The sequence below is a fragment of the Ostrea edulis genome, chromosome 6 (genome assembly GCF_947568905.1).
Source record: "Ostrea edulis chromosome 6, xbOstEdul1.1, whole genome shotgun sequence".
Lineage (NCBI taxonomy): Eukaryota > Metazoa > Mollusca > Bivalvia > Ostreida > Ostreidae > Ostrea > Ostrea edulis.
The window spans coordinates 88,103,729-88,121,449 of NC_079169.1; the positions used below are offsets into that span (position 1 = coordinate 88,103,729).

Below are 17,721 nucleotides of genomic sequence, written 5' to 3' on the forward strand. Positions count from 1 at the left end.
CACAAACAAGCTACACAGCAAGTTTCAGTTCGATATATGCAGACAAATGAAAATAGAAACAGAAAATTCTGTAAGGACGGATGTACAGAAAAACACATGTAGCTGTACCTCATGTCTAAAAGACATGCATATGAAAAATAAACAAGCCCAAATAAACGAACACGGTAGACCTATGTAGGATGTCATCATACAAAATTTTGATTGCAGCTTTATATCACTTTAATTTACTCGTGTAGGGTTAGGGTTAGTACCTCGTGTACTGCACCGACTTCACATCAAATACCACCAGTGACCGATAAGTTCAACGTCTCCCACTCTCTCTGTCTATATGATATAGTTTGTTTTCAATAAAACAAGCAATTATTTGAAATATGCTTTAAATTTATTTAATCCCATAACATCTATATTCTACAAAACTGAGGACAAAACAAATATCTTTAGAGTATATGAAAAATAAAATAAACATAAATTAACTGACCTGCTCTGTGTCTTGGCATACAAATTTTTTATCTTCTATAACTTTCATTACCACATTGTTTACAATACAGTAAAACATGATTATAATGAACACATTCACAACGAATTCACGCTTACTGGAAAGAGATATTTATTCCCCTATCAGATGACAATACCGAGAATTTTATAAATTTTTTTTTGGCTATGATATTTTGTTTTTCACTGTCCCTGGGGGTTCGCTATAAGCATGTCTCGCTGTATATTGAGCTGCAAACTAATCTAGGTTATATTATTCACAGTTATTCAATTTTGAACACCAATGAATCTAAATTCTGCATCAGTCATTTGTATGCCAAGATATAAAACAGACAGTGTTTCTAACAAAAGGTAATTTCTCTATAAAATGGATTTCTCTTCGTTAGGATACAACAGTTCTTATATCAGGAAGACGCACCTAAGAGATCAAGGGAGACAATGCATGGATGCTTGTCTCGAAAAAATTCTCAGCAAAGTATGAAATAAGGGGGACAATGCATGTGTTCCTTCTCGATGTTCTTGTCTAATCAAAATTCTCAGCAAAGTACAAAAACAAGAAACATGATCTGATGAACATCAACAAGGTGACGAAATTCATAATAAGCTACCTTCCTATACAGAATTTAATCCAGATTTAATAAAGGACAACCATGCTGATCACCGTCAGCTAATATGGTTACAAAGGACCACATATGATAAAGACCTTTTTGACTCTCGTAAAACTCAAAATCTTAAAAGACAAGACTCATTCTTTTACTTAAAGAGATTATATTCAAGACAGACTGCACTTTTACTACAGAGATTATGTTCAATAGTTTCAAACAAAGAGATTATGTTCAAACATTTACTGTTATTTGGGGTATTAAAAGTGATGCAATTTTTCAATTTCACTCAAAAGTTCAATAGCTAATTTTTTTGTGAAATTAAGTTTTTTTAAAAAAAAAAAAAAAAATTGAGTACAGTTTTGAACAGAATAGATTTGTCTCTTAAGAAAACTAGACAGTTAATTTGTGGCATGAACATAGCATTGGTCCAAATCTGTGTTCAACAAAAAATATCAAGAAGACGTCACTATTCTGAAGCTAAATGATTGTAGTCAAATTGAGAAAACTGACCAAGTTACATCAGGATTCATGCACAGAATACTCTTAATTTTGAACAAAAGCATGACTTGATTTTGGTGGGCAAAGAGTCTGTATCATATATAGTTCTTACTGTATTTGTGTAGGGTCATGCCATTCTGCTATATTACAAATAGTTTGAGATTCTGCATTAGTACTACTGTATGTAAAATATTATATATCACCCTATCATGTCTTTAGTACCGATACCAATAAAAAAAAAAGTAACAACATTAACATGACACGGAATGTATGACACTTATAATCACCCTGAACAACCACAAAACCTCTTAATATGAATACATGAGAACTACTGGTATTTAGTCAAATCCCTCATTATAGTTTGTAGTGAGCCACCCACATTGGCAATAGAGAAGAGTTCATTCTCTGTAAAAAAAACAAATACAGTCATGGTATCTGAAAAAAAATTCCAAAGAAACACAACACTGGAATTCTGTTAGTAAAAGATAATTATAAGTATTGACAAAAACTGACGTCTCATCATTTATCCTAAATCACAATATCTCCTTTCTTAATTAATTTGTCACACTCTTTGGCGATAAAAACCAGTGAAATAATAGTACACAAACAACAAAAATACACGGCAACAAATATATTGCACAAATAATAGAGTAAAATGACTCAATTTACGCATTTCTTTAAAAAACTAGTACAACTGATCAGACTTTCAGAACTTACAAACTTGCACATTCTAAAAACAACTCCCAAAAATTTGTCAATTTTAACAAACATAGGTTAAATTAATTCAGTGCTCCGATAAATCTGGCTGTAATATTAAAGGCTACAAGATTTGATAACCAGTTCCTGCGTTTTACTAAGCATCAAGTGCACACAATCCTTGCATTCATGTAATTGTATAATAATGATTTAAACTCTCTCAGTCTAAGTCTGTCTACAGTACCAGTCAAAATCTGTCTTCAACATTCTCCCAGAAACCAGTCAATGATAAAGTGCAAAATCTGTTTACAGTACCAGTCAACATCTGTCTACAACACTCTCCCAGAACCAGTCAAATGATAGAATGCAATGGACACGATTAATCCCGCAATTGTAGCATACAAAAATGAAAGTCGTTCAAAAATCTGTTAACAAATAAATTAAAATCTAAACATGACTTCTAATTACTGTTATAAAAATGCACTTGGATTAGCCTTTGGATCTTTAAGGTTTCTATACCGCAATGCCAACCAGACTCCTATCAGCTGAAAGAATACAAAAACATGTCTCAACCTTTTATTGATATATCAAACAAAAATAACAGTTTGAGCATAAGAAAGGAGGATTTTTTAAATTTCTAGAAATGATGTATTTTCACCTATTAGATCTAACCTTACAACTATACTCTGCTATGCTTATGACTATATAATGTACTGTCTATGAAAAGCCAGAAGTATCTTAGAAAGCACACTGTACACTCAATGTTTACAATACATAAATTTCATAAATTCACCCAATTTAAATGAAGGTTTAGAGATATCCAATAGGGTTCAATGTTCAAATGGCTATCTTTCCTAGGGAATAATTTATGATTAGTTAGCCCAACACCACAAAAACTAATTACAACAAGACATAGAAGGTTAGGGTTTATACTCATGCTAGAAAACAAATCTCAAATAATGGAAAGACAAAGATTTAAAAAAAAAAATCAAGGATAGGATCAAAAACACCCACAAATAGTCCTCACATAAAACATTAGAGAAAATGAATATATGTGTGCATGATCATAGTAAATCATTATTACCCGGTACTGGCCTGATCTTTTTAACGTGATCAAAGGGTGTAACATATTCAGAAGTACGCTTGTTGCTCTACTTTAACGACTAATATACTGCATATCTACGGAGGAACAGAGAACTGGGAATAAGTTTAAACTGTTAGCTGACTATAGTGTATCTCCCAAATCAGTCAGCTACAATCAGTTATCTCTGTAAATTCCCTTTGTTGTAATAAGAATTTTTCACTTGGAGAATAATTAAGGAATGACTTTAATTCTGGGGCAAATTATATGAGTATAACCTGGTTTGGGTCAGTTTACACTTTTTTTATAATCCACTTCACTTTAATTCTGGGGCAAGTTATACGAGTATGACCTGGTTTGGGTCAGTTTACGCTTTATAATCCGCGAAGCGGATTATAAAAAAGCCTAAACTGACCCAAACCAGGTTATACTCATATAATTTGCCCCAGAATTAAAGTCATTCCTTATAATTTAATGCAAGAGACAAAGATGCTAACCTTCGTTTATCAAAATGTACATAAACTCGGAAAAATACAAGTCAACTGAGCCGCGCAATAATTCACTTAGTAACAACGACGAAGCATCTAGCTGTGAAGGTCGCCATCTTTAATCTTAGTTCTACAGAGCCTAGCCTATTTATCAAAAATATTGTATCGAAGGTGAAGTTTGTCATGAAAGAAAATATGTGTAGACTATATGCATGCAATGCGTATTTCACTGCCCTTTAGAGATAGAGATCGACTTTGAAGTCGCTCATCTCCGGCAGATGGAGAAAATACGGGAAATTGCATTGTTTAGGCCTCTTTAAATATCAAAAAATGCAATAATTTGCGGCTTTTAACTCTGAAAACTTACCCTTGCATGCAATGTTGTCGCTAATAGTAATTTCAACACAAGAAAATATGTAAGCAAGTGACAAATGGCGATCCACATGTCAATGTGACTGATAAAATGTGATGTATGAATTTTTGTTTGCTTTGTTGAAAGGCAGATCAAGCAATGAAACACCCCCCCACCCCCCCCCCCCCCCCAGTGAGAAATGTATTTCAAAATGAACAGGGCAATTCTTACTTGGTAAATCATTAATTCAAATATAATATCTTTGTTTTAATCTATTATTCGACCATCATACAAAGAAAGATGTTTTACAACAGTGATTTGCGTACAAGTTTATGCTAATATTGACAACGAGAAAACAACATGTGTATCAAACCGAAGTATCTTATTGTACACGTTGACTTTCTATTCCATAGAAGGCTGAAAAGAGTGCTGCGATGTAAATTTAGAGAGAGAGAGAAAAACAAAAAGTTCCAGCATCTGGTTGTCAAGGGGGTGTGTCCCCATACCAAAACAGGTTATACAAAAATAACCTGCGTTCCTCAATTGGAATTTGACCAATCAGAGACAAGGATACAATAAGAATTAAATTATTCATTTTTAGTTCCAGGTATTTTTTTTTCTTTCAAATTTTTTTCCCCCCTGTGTTTCTTCTGGAGAATAAATTTTGCATTGCTTATTTTCTCCTGTTGCGACAAACTTTTGTTTTCCTATAACTCAAGCTTTTACTGTCCTGGGAATAGAATAGTTTTAAAATACAATATATTCATCAGAATTTACTTACTTAATGAGACTTGATTACAAGCACGTGATCAGGTTTCTGTTGGCAATATCAGTTTCATGATTTGTTAGGCTTGCCATTTGTGAGTAATTGTGTCAGAAGAACAGTATCTAATGTGCAATAGTGTAGCATATGTCTTAATAAACAGCTGTACCCAATCTGAATCCTAAACTTATAGATTTAACATCGGACATGTTACCAGGATATTAATTTGTAAAGTATTACTTTTACAAGTTCTTTCTTTTCTCTGTGCATTTGGCAGATACATGTATAAAAAGGATGTGCCCTATATGACGGTTGAAAGTTTTTGAGAATTCTACTGAATTTTCATTCCACATGTAACTGTAATTTTATCTCCATGACTGGGAATAAACTACAGTCTTGATGTAACTGAAGTTTAGAATGATGGAAAAATATCAGTACGAGACATAATCATTTGTTGATCTCACAAAATCCACACTATGAGAATGTAAAATCTACAACTGACAAATGCTATTGAATAAAAAATTAGCAAACTAGGACTGCTGAAAAAGATGTGACTTTTACATCGCCCAAAGCAATTAAAGGCAGCTGGAGGTGATACACGCGTTATATAAACATGAGATACACAACCCCCATGCAGTGCACTGTCAGTATACACACTTGTGAATGATTATAGGAATGAGCTCGGATTGGCTCGTGGGTCTTTCTGGTTTCTATATCGAACCGTAATCCAGACTCCTAGAATCTGTAAATAAAACATACCAAAAACGGGAAAATGTGAAAGACAATCACAAACGTCATGCGGAGGTGACAAACAGATTAGATGACAAAAACGTTTTATTACATCGTGTGATGTTGGACTATATTCCTCTCATGCTCTACCATCACACGGACCCCGTTCCCTTTGTTAATGGTGACCTTACCGACCAGCCAAATAATTGTTAATATCTGCTAAGCTAAAAGGTCTCACATTTTTTTATTTACATCATGCCCTTCCACAACACAAGGCAACAGCATCTCAATCATTACATGAAAACATGACTAAATGATGATGGCAGTCTGCAAATTTCAAGGCTAGTAAGAAGCAGGACAGTATGTACGGATTTAAATGACATGTACATATTTGAAAGCAATCAATTTGTATCGGTTTGCAAGTTATAAATACAGTGAATTTCTTTTGATGTTTCCCCCAGCGATATACATTTCATTTGAAACGGCAGTCCATGGCAAAATCCTAGTGAGTGCTACGAGAGCAAAGCCCCCAGAAGATTCTAGGGGTGACATTTTTAACAGCCAATAATCACAAGCAGATTCAGTTTTCCCTAGTTTTCTGTAATTTCTCATTGAACAAGATAAGAATCAGTGAGAAATTGAATGACTATAGATACCCAAAAACAATGGATGAGCTTCTCATTCAAGAAATGAGCTACTGGGGCAGCTTTGTTCAGTAATTGCGATGTTTTGAGTTTCTAACCTAGAGCAGAACATATTGTACATTTTCAATAAAAATCTGACACCTGTACTTAGTACCTACCTCTGTGAAACTAAAGAAGAGGCCAATTCCACCTGTTAATTTGAAGCCATAATTGATTTCATCACTAAGTTTCTCTAAGCACGAGGCACATGGACATTCACTGGTGCCATTCTGGGAATTTAGGGTAAAGTTCCTAGCACAACACTCAGCCTTTTCATTGCTTTCACAACACTTCAACTGTTAAAAGAGAAGAAAATAAATCAGCATATCGCAGATACATCTCACAATTCTATAGCCCAATCAACATATGTATATACAAAAAAGATTGTAAAATTTCTCTGAGAGGTGCATGTATCTCAAACAGTGATTGCTATGTGGTTATTGAGGTTCAAATTTAAAGTGAAAAAATGTGGAAAAGCTGATACATGTACAGATGGAAAGATAGCTGCAATAATGTAGCCTTCTCCATATATATAGAATTAAAAAAACTAGATGATTTGGCATGACACGAATGCCCCCGCCTGCAGTAAAGTCAAATGTAGGAAATTTATCAAAGTATAGCATTGAATGTGGTATCTAGATTGTATGTTACATGCATTTAGTACAATGAAAAACTCAACAACAATCCTTTATATGTTTTAACAGTCATAAAATAAATATATAAATTTTTCTACATTAGAGGGGTACAACTCCATCAAACTCAATGAACAGGGACAAATTTCAAACTCAATCTGTAACTCATCAATATACATCTGCATACAAAAAAAAATTCAGTTCAATATCTCAAGGGATCTAGAAAAAAATCGCAAAAGTATGGCCGAGTTGCAGTTTGGAATGTCTTCATTGGAATGACCCTAATTTGTGAAGGTGATCAGTTTTAGTAAAAATGAATAGTAAGTTACACAGAACATTTAAGAGAAGGGAAAATACTTACTTTGAAGTAAAATAATGAGTTATAACAAACCTCTGTGGACAATATACATGATTGTATTAATTGCATAGTTTAAAAAGGATTTGTATATTGAATTGTGGATGTGTTTATGCATAAAATGAAATACAAGTTTATGTTATAATTTATTTACATTATTTCTTCATCCATATACCTTTATGGTCAGACCAGTAGGTTTCGATGACACCTGTTTCAAAGTTCTGAACATTTGTGTAAATATGGTCAAGGCATGAGTGATCGATAAAATTATGCACACTTGCATTCACGAAGTAAAAACATGCACATATTTAATATAGTTTATAATTATGAAGCTTTGAATGGCCGCAATAGGTATTTAGTGTGATAATGACCTTGACCTTTGGATTTCAAAAGCAACATGAATCTTGAATGTCATCAGGATTTGAAGTCTGATAAACATGCACCAGCAAATACATGTATGAAAGTTAGAGGCAAGCTCAAATCTACAGTTTATAGTGAAAAAGTGACCTTGACCTTTGGACCTCAAAATAAATAGGAACCTTCCTTTTTTGGATGTGATCAAAATATGTAAGTCTGACAAAGACGCACCAAGTAGTATGAAAGTTAGAGACCGGACAAGCTCAAATCTATGGCATTTAGTGACAAAGTGACCTTGACCTTTGGACCTCAAAATAAATAGGAGCCTTCCTCTTTTGGATGTGATCATGTTATGTAAGTCTCACAAAGATGCACCAAAAAGTATGAAAGTTAGAGACCGGACAAGCTAATTGTGGATGCCGCCCGCCCGCCTGACTGGACACCCATCCTTCGCCAATTTAAAAGCCGAGATTTGCTATGCAACTCAGCTAAAAAGTCTGGAAAACTGGTCATAACAGTAATTTTTCAAAGTTAAAGGTACACAACTACATCAAAAATCAACGAACTGAAACAAAACTCAATCTTGATTTGTAATTCATCAATATACACCTGCATACAAAAAATCAATTCAATATCTCAATGCGTTTAGAAAAAAAATCCAGAAAACTGGGTGTTGTGGGAGGACAGAAGGATGAACAAGGGTAAAAGTATATGCCTCAATGACTTTAAAATCGGAGAGAGCTACATTATTGCAGCTAATGGAAAGATGACATACAATATTTAATCAGAAAAGCTCCATCGATTATCCACTTCAGGTAAGCTAAATATGGAAGAGTTTAAATAAATAAATCTTGAACTTTTCATACATGCTTTGTTTCAAACAAAGTCCATGTTTAGGAACTTAGACTGAAGTTAAACATGACTAACACTGGCACAGGAAGGGTGGTTGAGTGGGTTCTGCTTCCTGAATCCGCAGCACTGTGACTTGATCTGTACCATGTTGCGAGTCTGATTACTTGCCATGTCCCAGCCAGTTTTGGCCAGATGTTCTCGCTGATCTTCGTTAACAGCAAGACAGGCACATGCTAGAGAAAACTGGATCAGAAATACCAGGAACAGAATAATCATGTACTGACACGGCTCAGGAAAACTTCTGTACATGTTCGGCATACAAATCAATGCAATTACACCTATTAGAACAAGATCGCTCTTCTGATACATTGTAGAACAGGCAAAAATTCTCACAAACCAAGATTCATCAATTAACAAAGTTTGATGATGTTAAGTCAAATAGTACCTGAAAATGTAAATGTAAAAAAGTAGGTCACGGTGATCTACTTTTGGTCGACACACTGAAGACTCAAGATGCATCAACTGACAAGTCAAATAGTATTCAAATATCGCCGTCAAATTCCAAAAGAAGGCCACAGTGACCTACTTTTTGGTCGACACACTCCAAAGACTCAAGATGCATCAACTGACAAAGTTTGATAATTGAAGTCAAATAGTTTCTGAAATATTCAGATATAAACGTCAAATTCCAAAAGTAGGTCACAGTGACCTACTTTTTGGTCGACACACTCTGAAGACTCAAGACCCATCAACTGACAAAGTTTGATGATTTGTAAGTCAAATAGTATCTGAAATATTCAAATATAGCCGTCAAAATCCAAAAATCGGTCACGGTGACCTACTTTTTAGTCAACACACTCTGAAGACTCATCATGCATCAACTGACAAAGTTTGATAATTGTAAGTCAAATAGTCTCTGAAATATTAAAATATTGCCGTCAAATTCCAAAAGTAGGTCACGGTGACCTACTTTTTGGTCAACAAACTACGAAGACTCAAGATGCATCAACTGACAAAAGTTTGATGATCCTAGCTTTCATAACGTCTAAAATATGCATCTAAAATTGAAGATGTGAAATTTGAATGTCTGCAAAATTCAAAAAGTAGGTCACAGTGACCTACTTTTTAAATACATATGTTTCGAGGCCTCTAGACGCATCAACTTACAAGGTTTGATGATTCTAAACCTCTCTGTATCTGAAATATCAACCTAAAATGTATTCATAAATGATTAGCCACAAAATTCAGAAAGTAGGTCATGGTGACATACTTTTTACATGACGCAGTTCAAGGTCCCATGATCCATCAACTGGCAATTTTTGATGATCATAGACTCAAAAGTGTCCAAGATATGCATCAAAATTCATTTAATAATAATTACCTGCGAAATTCAAAAAGTAGGTCACCATGACCTACTTTTGAGACAACATGATATAAGGTCCTAAGATGCATCAACTGACAAAATTTGATGATCCTAGTCCATATACTAAGCAAAATATCAAAGTTTTAAGAAAACAAAATTTAAGGTCAACTTTGAAGTGACCTTGAGACCACATCCTTTGCCCCAGGATGATGCCTTGAACATTTTTTTTTATCTACAACCTATCCTCATCCTTATGCATGAGTTTAGTGATAATTTGTCCAGTGGTTCTTAAGAAGAAGATTTTTTAGCAACCACTACTTTTGTTTGCATTTTCCTAATTATCTCCCCTTGTTAAAGGGTCACAACCCTAGTTTTAGTACAAATGAAAGCCCTTGGACCAAGAATACCCTGCGAGTAATTTGAAAAAAAAAAATGGCCAAGGGGTTCTTAAGATATAGCCCTTTTCCCAAAAAGTTGACGCACACTGCACGCCAGACATATGGCCATATGATTAGCTCTTTGAGCCTTCGGCTCAGAAGAGCTAAAAATGTCCTCTAAATATTGTAGAAAATGTATGATACTCTTTGTAAGATTACAATAATAAATACCCAATCTTAATCTCAAGCTTACAAACACTACAATATCTACAAGCAATTGTATTTCAGTGAAATTTTGTATTTCAGTTTAAGATGTGAACCAAATCTAAAAATGAAACACTATGGTACCTGTGGCAATAAAGGAACAAAGGTATTGCCATATAGAATCTCTATGCAAAATGTGAAATTTCTACCTTAAATAGTTCATGAGATATTGTGTAGGTCAACTTTTGTTAAAGTAGGTCAAACTCCAAGGCCAAAGAGTTTGTTACCAAAAGAAAGATCTTGTCAAAAGGAATGTAATTTAAGAAATCTGAAAGCCCTATCCCTCACCATTCAAAAATCATAGACAAGGTTAAAATTTTGAACAGACAGAAAAACAGACAGGACAAAAACAGTATGCCCTCGATCTTTGATTGGAGGAGGGAGGGGCATAAAAATGTTCAGAACCTTTAAAGGATACAAAGAAAAGCAAGACTTGGTGGTGCTTGCATGCTCCTATCAGTCCTATTAAGGCTGTGAAAAATAGGAAAACACCACACGCAATAACACCTCCCACCAATGCAAGGCTGGTCACTATGGCAACAACTCTAGCATAGGCAGCGACTCCAATCAGGATGAAGGACACCAACTGAAATGCAAGACAGGACTCATTATAAAATGCAATAACCTTACCCATATAAAAATTAATACTTTACTTTGTGGATCAAACAAATTTAAGACTATGGTGATAATGTGTTTTTAAAAATTATGTTTATTTGATTTTCAATAGGTGAGATACACAAAATCAAATTAATGATTAATTTAGTGATGAAAGAATTATCAGAATATAACCAAATTATTGTGTACAACATCAAAAGCATTTCCCATCATTTACTCTAAAATGAACAAATATTCAACAATTCTATAAGCTGCTTGGCTTCAGAAAGTTTGGAGCGCATATATGTCAACCGCTATCAAAATGAAGGTATGTCTTTCTTTAATCTTTATGTTCAAATTACATAAAAACCTTTTGTTGATGCAAATGCCACCCATATTTATTAAAAAACCTACTTGAAAAGTTGACATTTAAAAATCACCATGACATCATATTCCAAATATTTAAAAGAAAAAAAAAATCTTCCTACTTTTTGTTTCCAATTTTTTTTTTAAATGTACCATTGAAAATTAATTCAGTTCAGGAAAATACATATGTAGAAGGTCCATATTGCGTGTTGTTGCCTCTTTGCCCTGTCTGTAGCACTAATCAGTACACTTCACGAGAGATCTAATTTACTGTGTAACACTGCTTATAGTTACATTAATGGTTGAACATACACAAATGATCTCTCCGTCCTATTCCAGCTTCATTGATTCACATTATGACTGTGTGACAGTGATTTTCATTGTTCTTTTTGAGAGATCTTCAGCCAGCTGTGCAATGTACTATGAATCTTCTATCTCTATTGACACATGGCTGGTGTACATTCAGCTCTATATCAGTCAAAATGTCATGTAAGGAGTTTTCAGCATGTTGTTATTTTTTTTACTATGCAGGGAGTAAGATTTGATCTTTAACTATCCTTTATCTATACTGGATTAATCCTACATTTTCAGAGTACCGCTCCTAGTTACAATTCTAAATACAATTCATATTAGTCTTGTTATGACCATATCATACATATCTCCCACATTTCTTCACTTGCTTTTAACCCAACAAAAAGGCCATCTTCTCAAATCCCCCGCCCACCATATAGCTCATCCACAGTAAGGACCACTCATAATACAGCACATCTATAGATACTTCTACAATCCCTCCACTCCAAATTTTCAAATGTGATTTTACCTTCTGTGACCTTGACTTAAATTGTTGAAAGCCATCTTTCCCCATCAGTAATGACCTCACCAAATAAATTCCTTGAACAAATCAGTCCATATGACACGATATATAAATAAGGTGTGATGTGGATTTTTCACGTCATTGTTAAAATTTGTGAAATTAAGGTTCATGTAATTGCATGAATGACAGCATGGTTGATAGCTCAATAAAAAAGAGATAGGTCTAGTCAATTTTAAAAGGGAATGACAGGCTCATTAGGGCCTTATAACAGAGTATAAACTAGTTTAAATATATTCTAACGAAATGTGGTACTGCGAACTAATTATGTTTGCAACATTAATATACACAAGTTACAATAACATACATCTGGCCTTGACTGACAATGTCTTGAACTGTGTCAAAATCAATGCCTCGCAGTCCTCTGACAAGTATAAGCTTGACTATCTGTATATGATCTTGATGGAGGTCCAAGATAAATAGTGACCTATCACTGATTGTGTCATTCAAGAGATTTTGCCCCTTACAGCATGGACATTGACTTTTAAATTCACTTGTAGGCAACTTTCCTGAATTCCAATTACTAGTTGCTGGAAATTTAATTCAAAAACATATTACACAAAATTCAAAAGCGATTTATTTTCTCTTACAGTACACATCATAGGCATACAATGTCTGTCAATCACCCCTAAAATCCTTCTTTCCTTTCCAGTCCTTTCTTTTTGTTTATTTTAGTCATTTCTTTTCGTTTTCCCCTAAACACTCACATAGCCTTTCTTCCTTCTGTCCGAGTACTGGTATTGATCACAAGAAGTCGTACATGTATGTCACAGTTTAAATATATTTGGTGCAGAATAAAAATGTGACTGAAGATGTTCCAAAGCCCAAACGTGTGATGGAATAAAAATTGAATCTTCATATTTTTATGTAAAATATCATATTTCCAACTGAAATCTGAACTTGCCCAATCAAGCATGTCTGTAGTTTTGCTTGCCCATTTAACCAAGATGAAAATCACACACACATTTATGTTGAACACTGCCTTAAAACAGTGCTGGAGTGGTATATACCCCGAGTACCAATCAAACAGTTATATTGTGACCGGAACCAAAGTAGCATCATCAATATAAAAGTGATAATTACTGTGTCAAATCTTGAAATAAATATCATAATTGAAAAAAAAAAGTTTCCAATTACACTTTATATACAGTCTCCTATTACACTTTTTATATATACAGTCTCCTATTACACTTTATATACAGTCTCCTATTACACTTTATATACAGTCTTCTATTACACTTTTTATATACAGTCTCCTATTACACTTTTTATATATACAGTCTCCTATTACACTTTATATACAGTCTCCTATTACACTTTATATACAGTCTCCTATTACACTTTATATATATACAGTCTCCTATTACACTTTATATATACAGTCTCCTATTACACTTTATATACAGTCTCCTATTACACTTTTTATATACAGTCTCCTATTACACTTTATATACAGTCTCCTATTACACTTTATATATACAGTCTCCTATTACACTTTATATACAGTCTCCTATTACACTTTATATACAGTCTCCTATTACACTTTATATATACAGTCTCCTATTACACTTTATATACAGTCTCCTATTACACTTTATATATACAGTCTCCTATTACACTTTATATACAGTCTCCTATTACACTTTATATATACAGTCTCCTATTACACTTTATATATACAGTCTCCTATTACACTTTATATATACAGTCTCCTATTACACTTTATATATACAGTCTCCTATAACACTATATATACAGTCTCCTATTACACTTTATATATACAGTCTCCTATTACACTTTTATACAGTCTCCTATTACACTTCATATATACACAGATTCTTATTACACTTTATATATACACAGATTCTTATTACACTTTTTATATACAGTTTCCTGTTTCACTTTTTATAGTTTCCTATTACACTTTTCATACAGTTTCCTGTTACACTTTTTATACACTTTCTTATTACTTTTATACACAGCTTCCTATTACATTCTTGTACTCTTTTTAAACACAAGGTCTTTCCTTTGTTCTACTTCTATGTTCACAGATTCACTCCATTTTCTTAAATAGAAGTACAAAGTCATGTTTTTATAATACAATATATTACAGTTGATATGTTATGCTTTGTAAATTAAAACAGTCTCACAACATTTACAAGCCTTTTATAGGGGATATAGCTATTAAGGAGATTCAATACAACAAATTTCCAATTAAAATGTAAAAGTGAAAAAATTTATAATTCAGTATTACACAAACACTACAACGCAATCCAGGGCTGACTATACTCCTATCATTAATTATTTCCCAATATTTATTTTGTTCCCCAATGTAACATATTTGCCATATATACAACTAAAACATTGAGGGAACTTTTATTGGATATCAATTATTAAATATGCACCGGTATAGGAGGAGATGAATTTGGCAATAGACAGGCTGACTGCTGACAGCCAAATAACTGTTGGCAACTTTATAGAGTGACACAAAAACAAGATCAAGGTTTAGTTTAGTTCACCATCACTGCATTTTCCCTTAGATGATACTCTGACAATCAATAATTAAAAAAATTCTGAACATGTCAACATAATTTTGTGAAAATAATAACTAAAATGCACGGTTCTGATGTCATTCCATAAAATGTAACACAATGCTACTAGTAATTATTCATAGTTAATGCTAGTCCAGTTTTATTCACTACTTGTCTTATCAGATTCTTTATATTCATTTCAAAATGTACTAAACAGTTTTACAAATTGTTAAAATATGCCCTAGATTAACTACCTGTATTTCTGTGTGTAAAAAGAAAGAAAAAACACAAGGAAGGAAGAAAGATTGAAATGTTCTTAATACACAGACCCCCAGAGGCATTGTTCGACTCATGCAGCTTCAAGGTCATTTGATAATTCTTTCCAAAACCTGGGTCCTTTATGGTGAACCTGGTAAGGGTTGAAACTTAACTAAAGTTTCCAGGAGCCATGTTACGGCGGGGCTCCTGAAATATTTTTTTTTTTTGAGAGCCCACAACAAAACATCCAAGCCCACATCTGATGAAATGCAAGAAATGCACGAGACATGGGAATGGATCATATATTTTGTGTGTGTTTGTTTCGTTAAACTGTTTGATTGCATAGTAATACTTAACAAGGCTGAAAATAAGTTTCCATACTTTTTAAAAAAAATTCATAATATGCTTAGATATACTCTACCACAAAAACATTAAATTAATTGCATTCCAACTCCAATATCCAATATTTTATTCCATTGATGCTGCTTTTTTTGTACTAACAGTAGGTTTTCTATTTTTTCATATCCCTATGACATAATCATCAGGAAGACTGTAATCGCGCTCATTTTTCTGCAAGGTTAAAAACTTCCAGCTGTTTTAACAGTGATCTTGTGGATTGACTTGGGTAAGAATTGTGCATGGTTTACTTTCGTTTTAGATGAGTTCTCCAAAACACTTTAAATTAACCTTGTAAATAACTTCCGGAAAAGCATCTGCTTGCTAAAGATATACAGATTACCAAGTCCGATACAATTATGGCCGATTCCTGTTCACAAAAATCACTCGCCATGTGGGCGAGCAAGACAGCGAATTTAGGTGCCCACACAAAATTTTGCTCGCATTTGGCGAGTGGGTAGGTGCTATATTTAAACCCTGCTGGTCAGGGTTTTACCCAGCTTTCAGATGTTACTACCCATTTCATATTTAAAGGGAATTTTTGAGAAATGCAGTCGTGAGCTTTCCAGGGGAGGGGAGTGGGGTGAAGGACATCCACAGATTATAATATCTCAAAACAGGCATATAAATTGATTACTTATCATTATCTTTTCTGTAAGGTTCTGATAATTATAGAAAATGACTTAGAATATATAATATAAATGATTTTTGTTGAAATTCTCATACAATTTGTGTAGATTCTACAACTGAGGGTGAATATTTACCTAATGGGAAATATTCATTTGTTGTACAAGGGGGAAAGGTACCATTTACCAGTAGTAAAAAGAACATAAATAAATTTGTGCTGGTCAACTAAACACTTCAGAAGTTTGGAGCCTACATGATTACTAAAACTGAAATTAGGAAGCAACTTCCCTGAGACATGCAGGTGCTGGACAAAACTAATGATCAGAAAAACTTGAGACTGCATCTAAAGTGAGCTAAAAACTTTGGTGTCAGAGCACTGATAAGCATCATTGACAGTATAAATGTTGCTGAATTTTTTGTCTTTTCAAATTTCACCTCAAAATAAAAATACATTAAATATACACCTGGCAATAACGGCTCCAGTATGTGTTACATGTCAGATTTGAAATTGTCTTCAAAATTCATCATATTTAACTATAATTAGACTTTCACTATTGACCTGTAAGCTTGTTATTAAAACACTGTCACTACTTCTGATACAGTTGGTGAATATGGCATGACAAAAGCTCTCTAAACACAGGGACTTGAGTAGAAAAATCAAGACACCTAAGGCTTTTTCTACACAGGCCCCATTGCTTAAAATTTGGTATAAAAGAATGTTCTGTAACAAGAAGGTATGAAAAAGCATAGAATCTTCTAAGATATGCGGTTTTCATTTTTACAAAATCTTCCCCGTTTTATTACTGTGGGGCACATCAATGCATTTCATCATTGCTCTATATGTAATATCATTATCTTCCCCGTTTTCTATATATATATTATCAGTTATGTTAGATCAATAGGGTATAACTGATTAGCCCATCTTGTCTGGCGGCAAGCACCCAACCACTGGACAGTGTAACACCAACTGGTCCCACCATTAACACTTTCTTCTTTTCATCTGATGACTTTGTGAATTAAATGTATTTTAGAGGGTAAAATTGATCTACAAGAAAATAGAGAAGAGTTGGGAGGGGGGGGGGGGTTCCAGTAGTTGTCTGTAGTAGACTTAAGATAAGTATAAATAGATACAGACTGGCTTGTCCACTGAGACCTGCCATATATTTAAATTGATATGCCGATTTACTATGGACACACAGGTCTACAGTTTTACATCAGAGTAATAGACTGACATGCAACTTGGCAAGTCCCCGTAGTTAATTAGTTCTCATGTCAATATTGGCAAAAAGAGCTTACTTGTGGTCCCGATTATGGAAAATCCGCGATACTTACAATATACAACACATTCAGCGCCGCTAGAGAGTTCTTGGAACAAGAAAAACCTCCACAAACCATCGTCAACTGATTCACCGAAGCAGATGTCACCGTGTATTTTACCAATGTTCACGTGACTTGAACTATTTCCGGTTCACAGTTGCGTATTTATCACTC

The 17,721-nt window shown here is 33.9% G+C and overlaps 1 protein-coding gene across 2 annotated transcripts; it reads right to left on the reverse strand.

The window, feature by feature from the left end:
• Positions 1 to 370: 370 nt before the first annotated feature.
• LOC125645931 (tetraspanin-13-like) lies at positions 371 to 17,721 on the reverse strand. 2 transcript variants are annotated; one of them, XM_048871953.2, is made up of 6 exons: positions 17,563 to 17,721; positions 11,006 to 11,173; positions 8,659 to 8,862; positions 6,507 to 6,683; positions 5,633 to 5,717; positions 371 to 2,836 (listed from the first exon to the last, which is right to left on the reverse strand). In XM_048871953.2, the coding sequence occupies exons 1-5, from the start codon at positions 17,623 to 17,625 to the stop codon at positions 5,643 to 5,645; spliced, it is 687 nt and encodes a 228-aa protein (XP_048727910.1). In that variant the 5' UTR covers positions 17,626 to 17,721; the 3' UTR covers positions 371 to 2,836; positions 5,633 to 5,642. The 2 variants fall into 2 exon arrangements, with proteins under 2 accessions (XP_048727910.1, XP_048727911.1); XM_048871954.2 differs by lacking the exon at positions 5,633 to 5,717.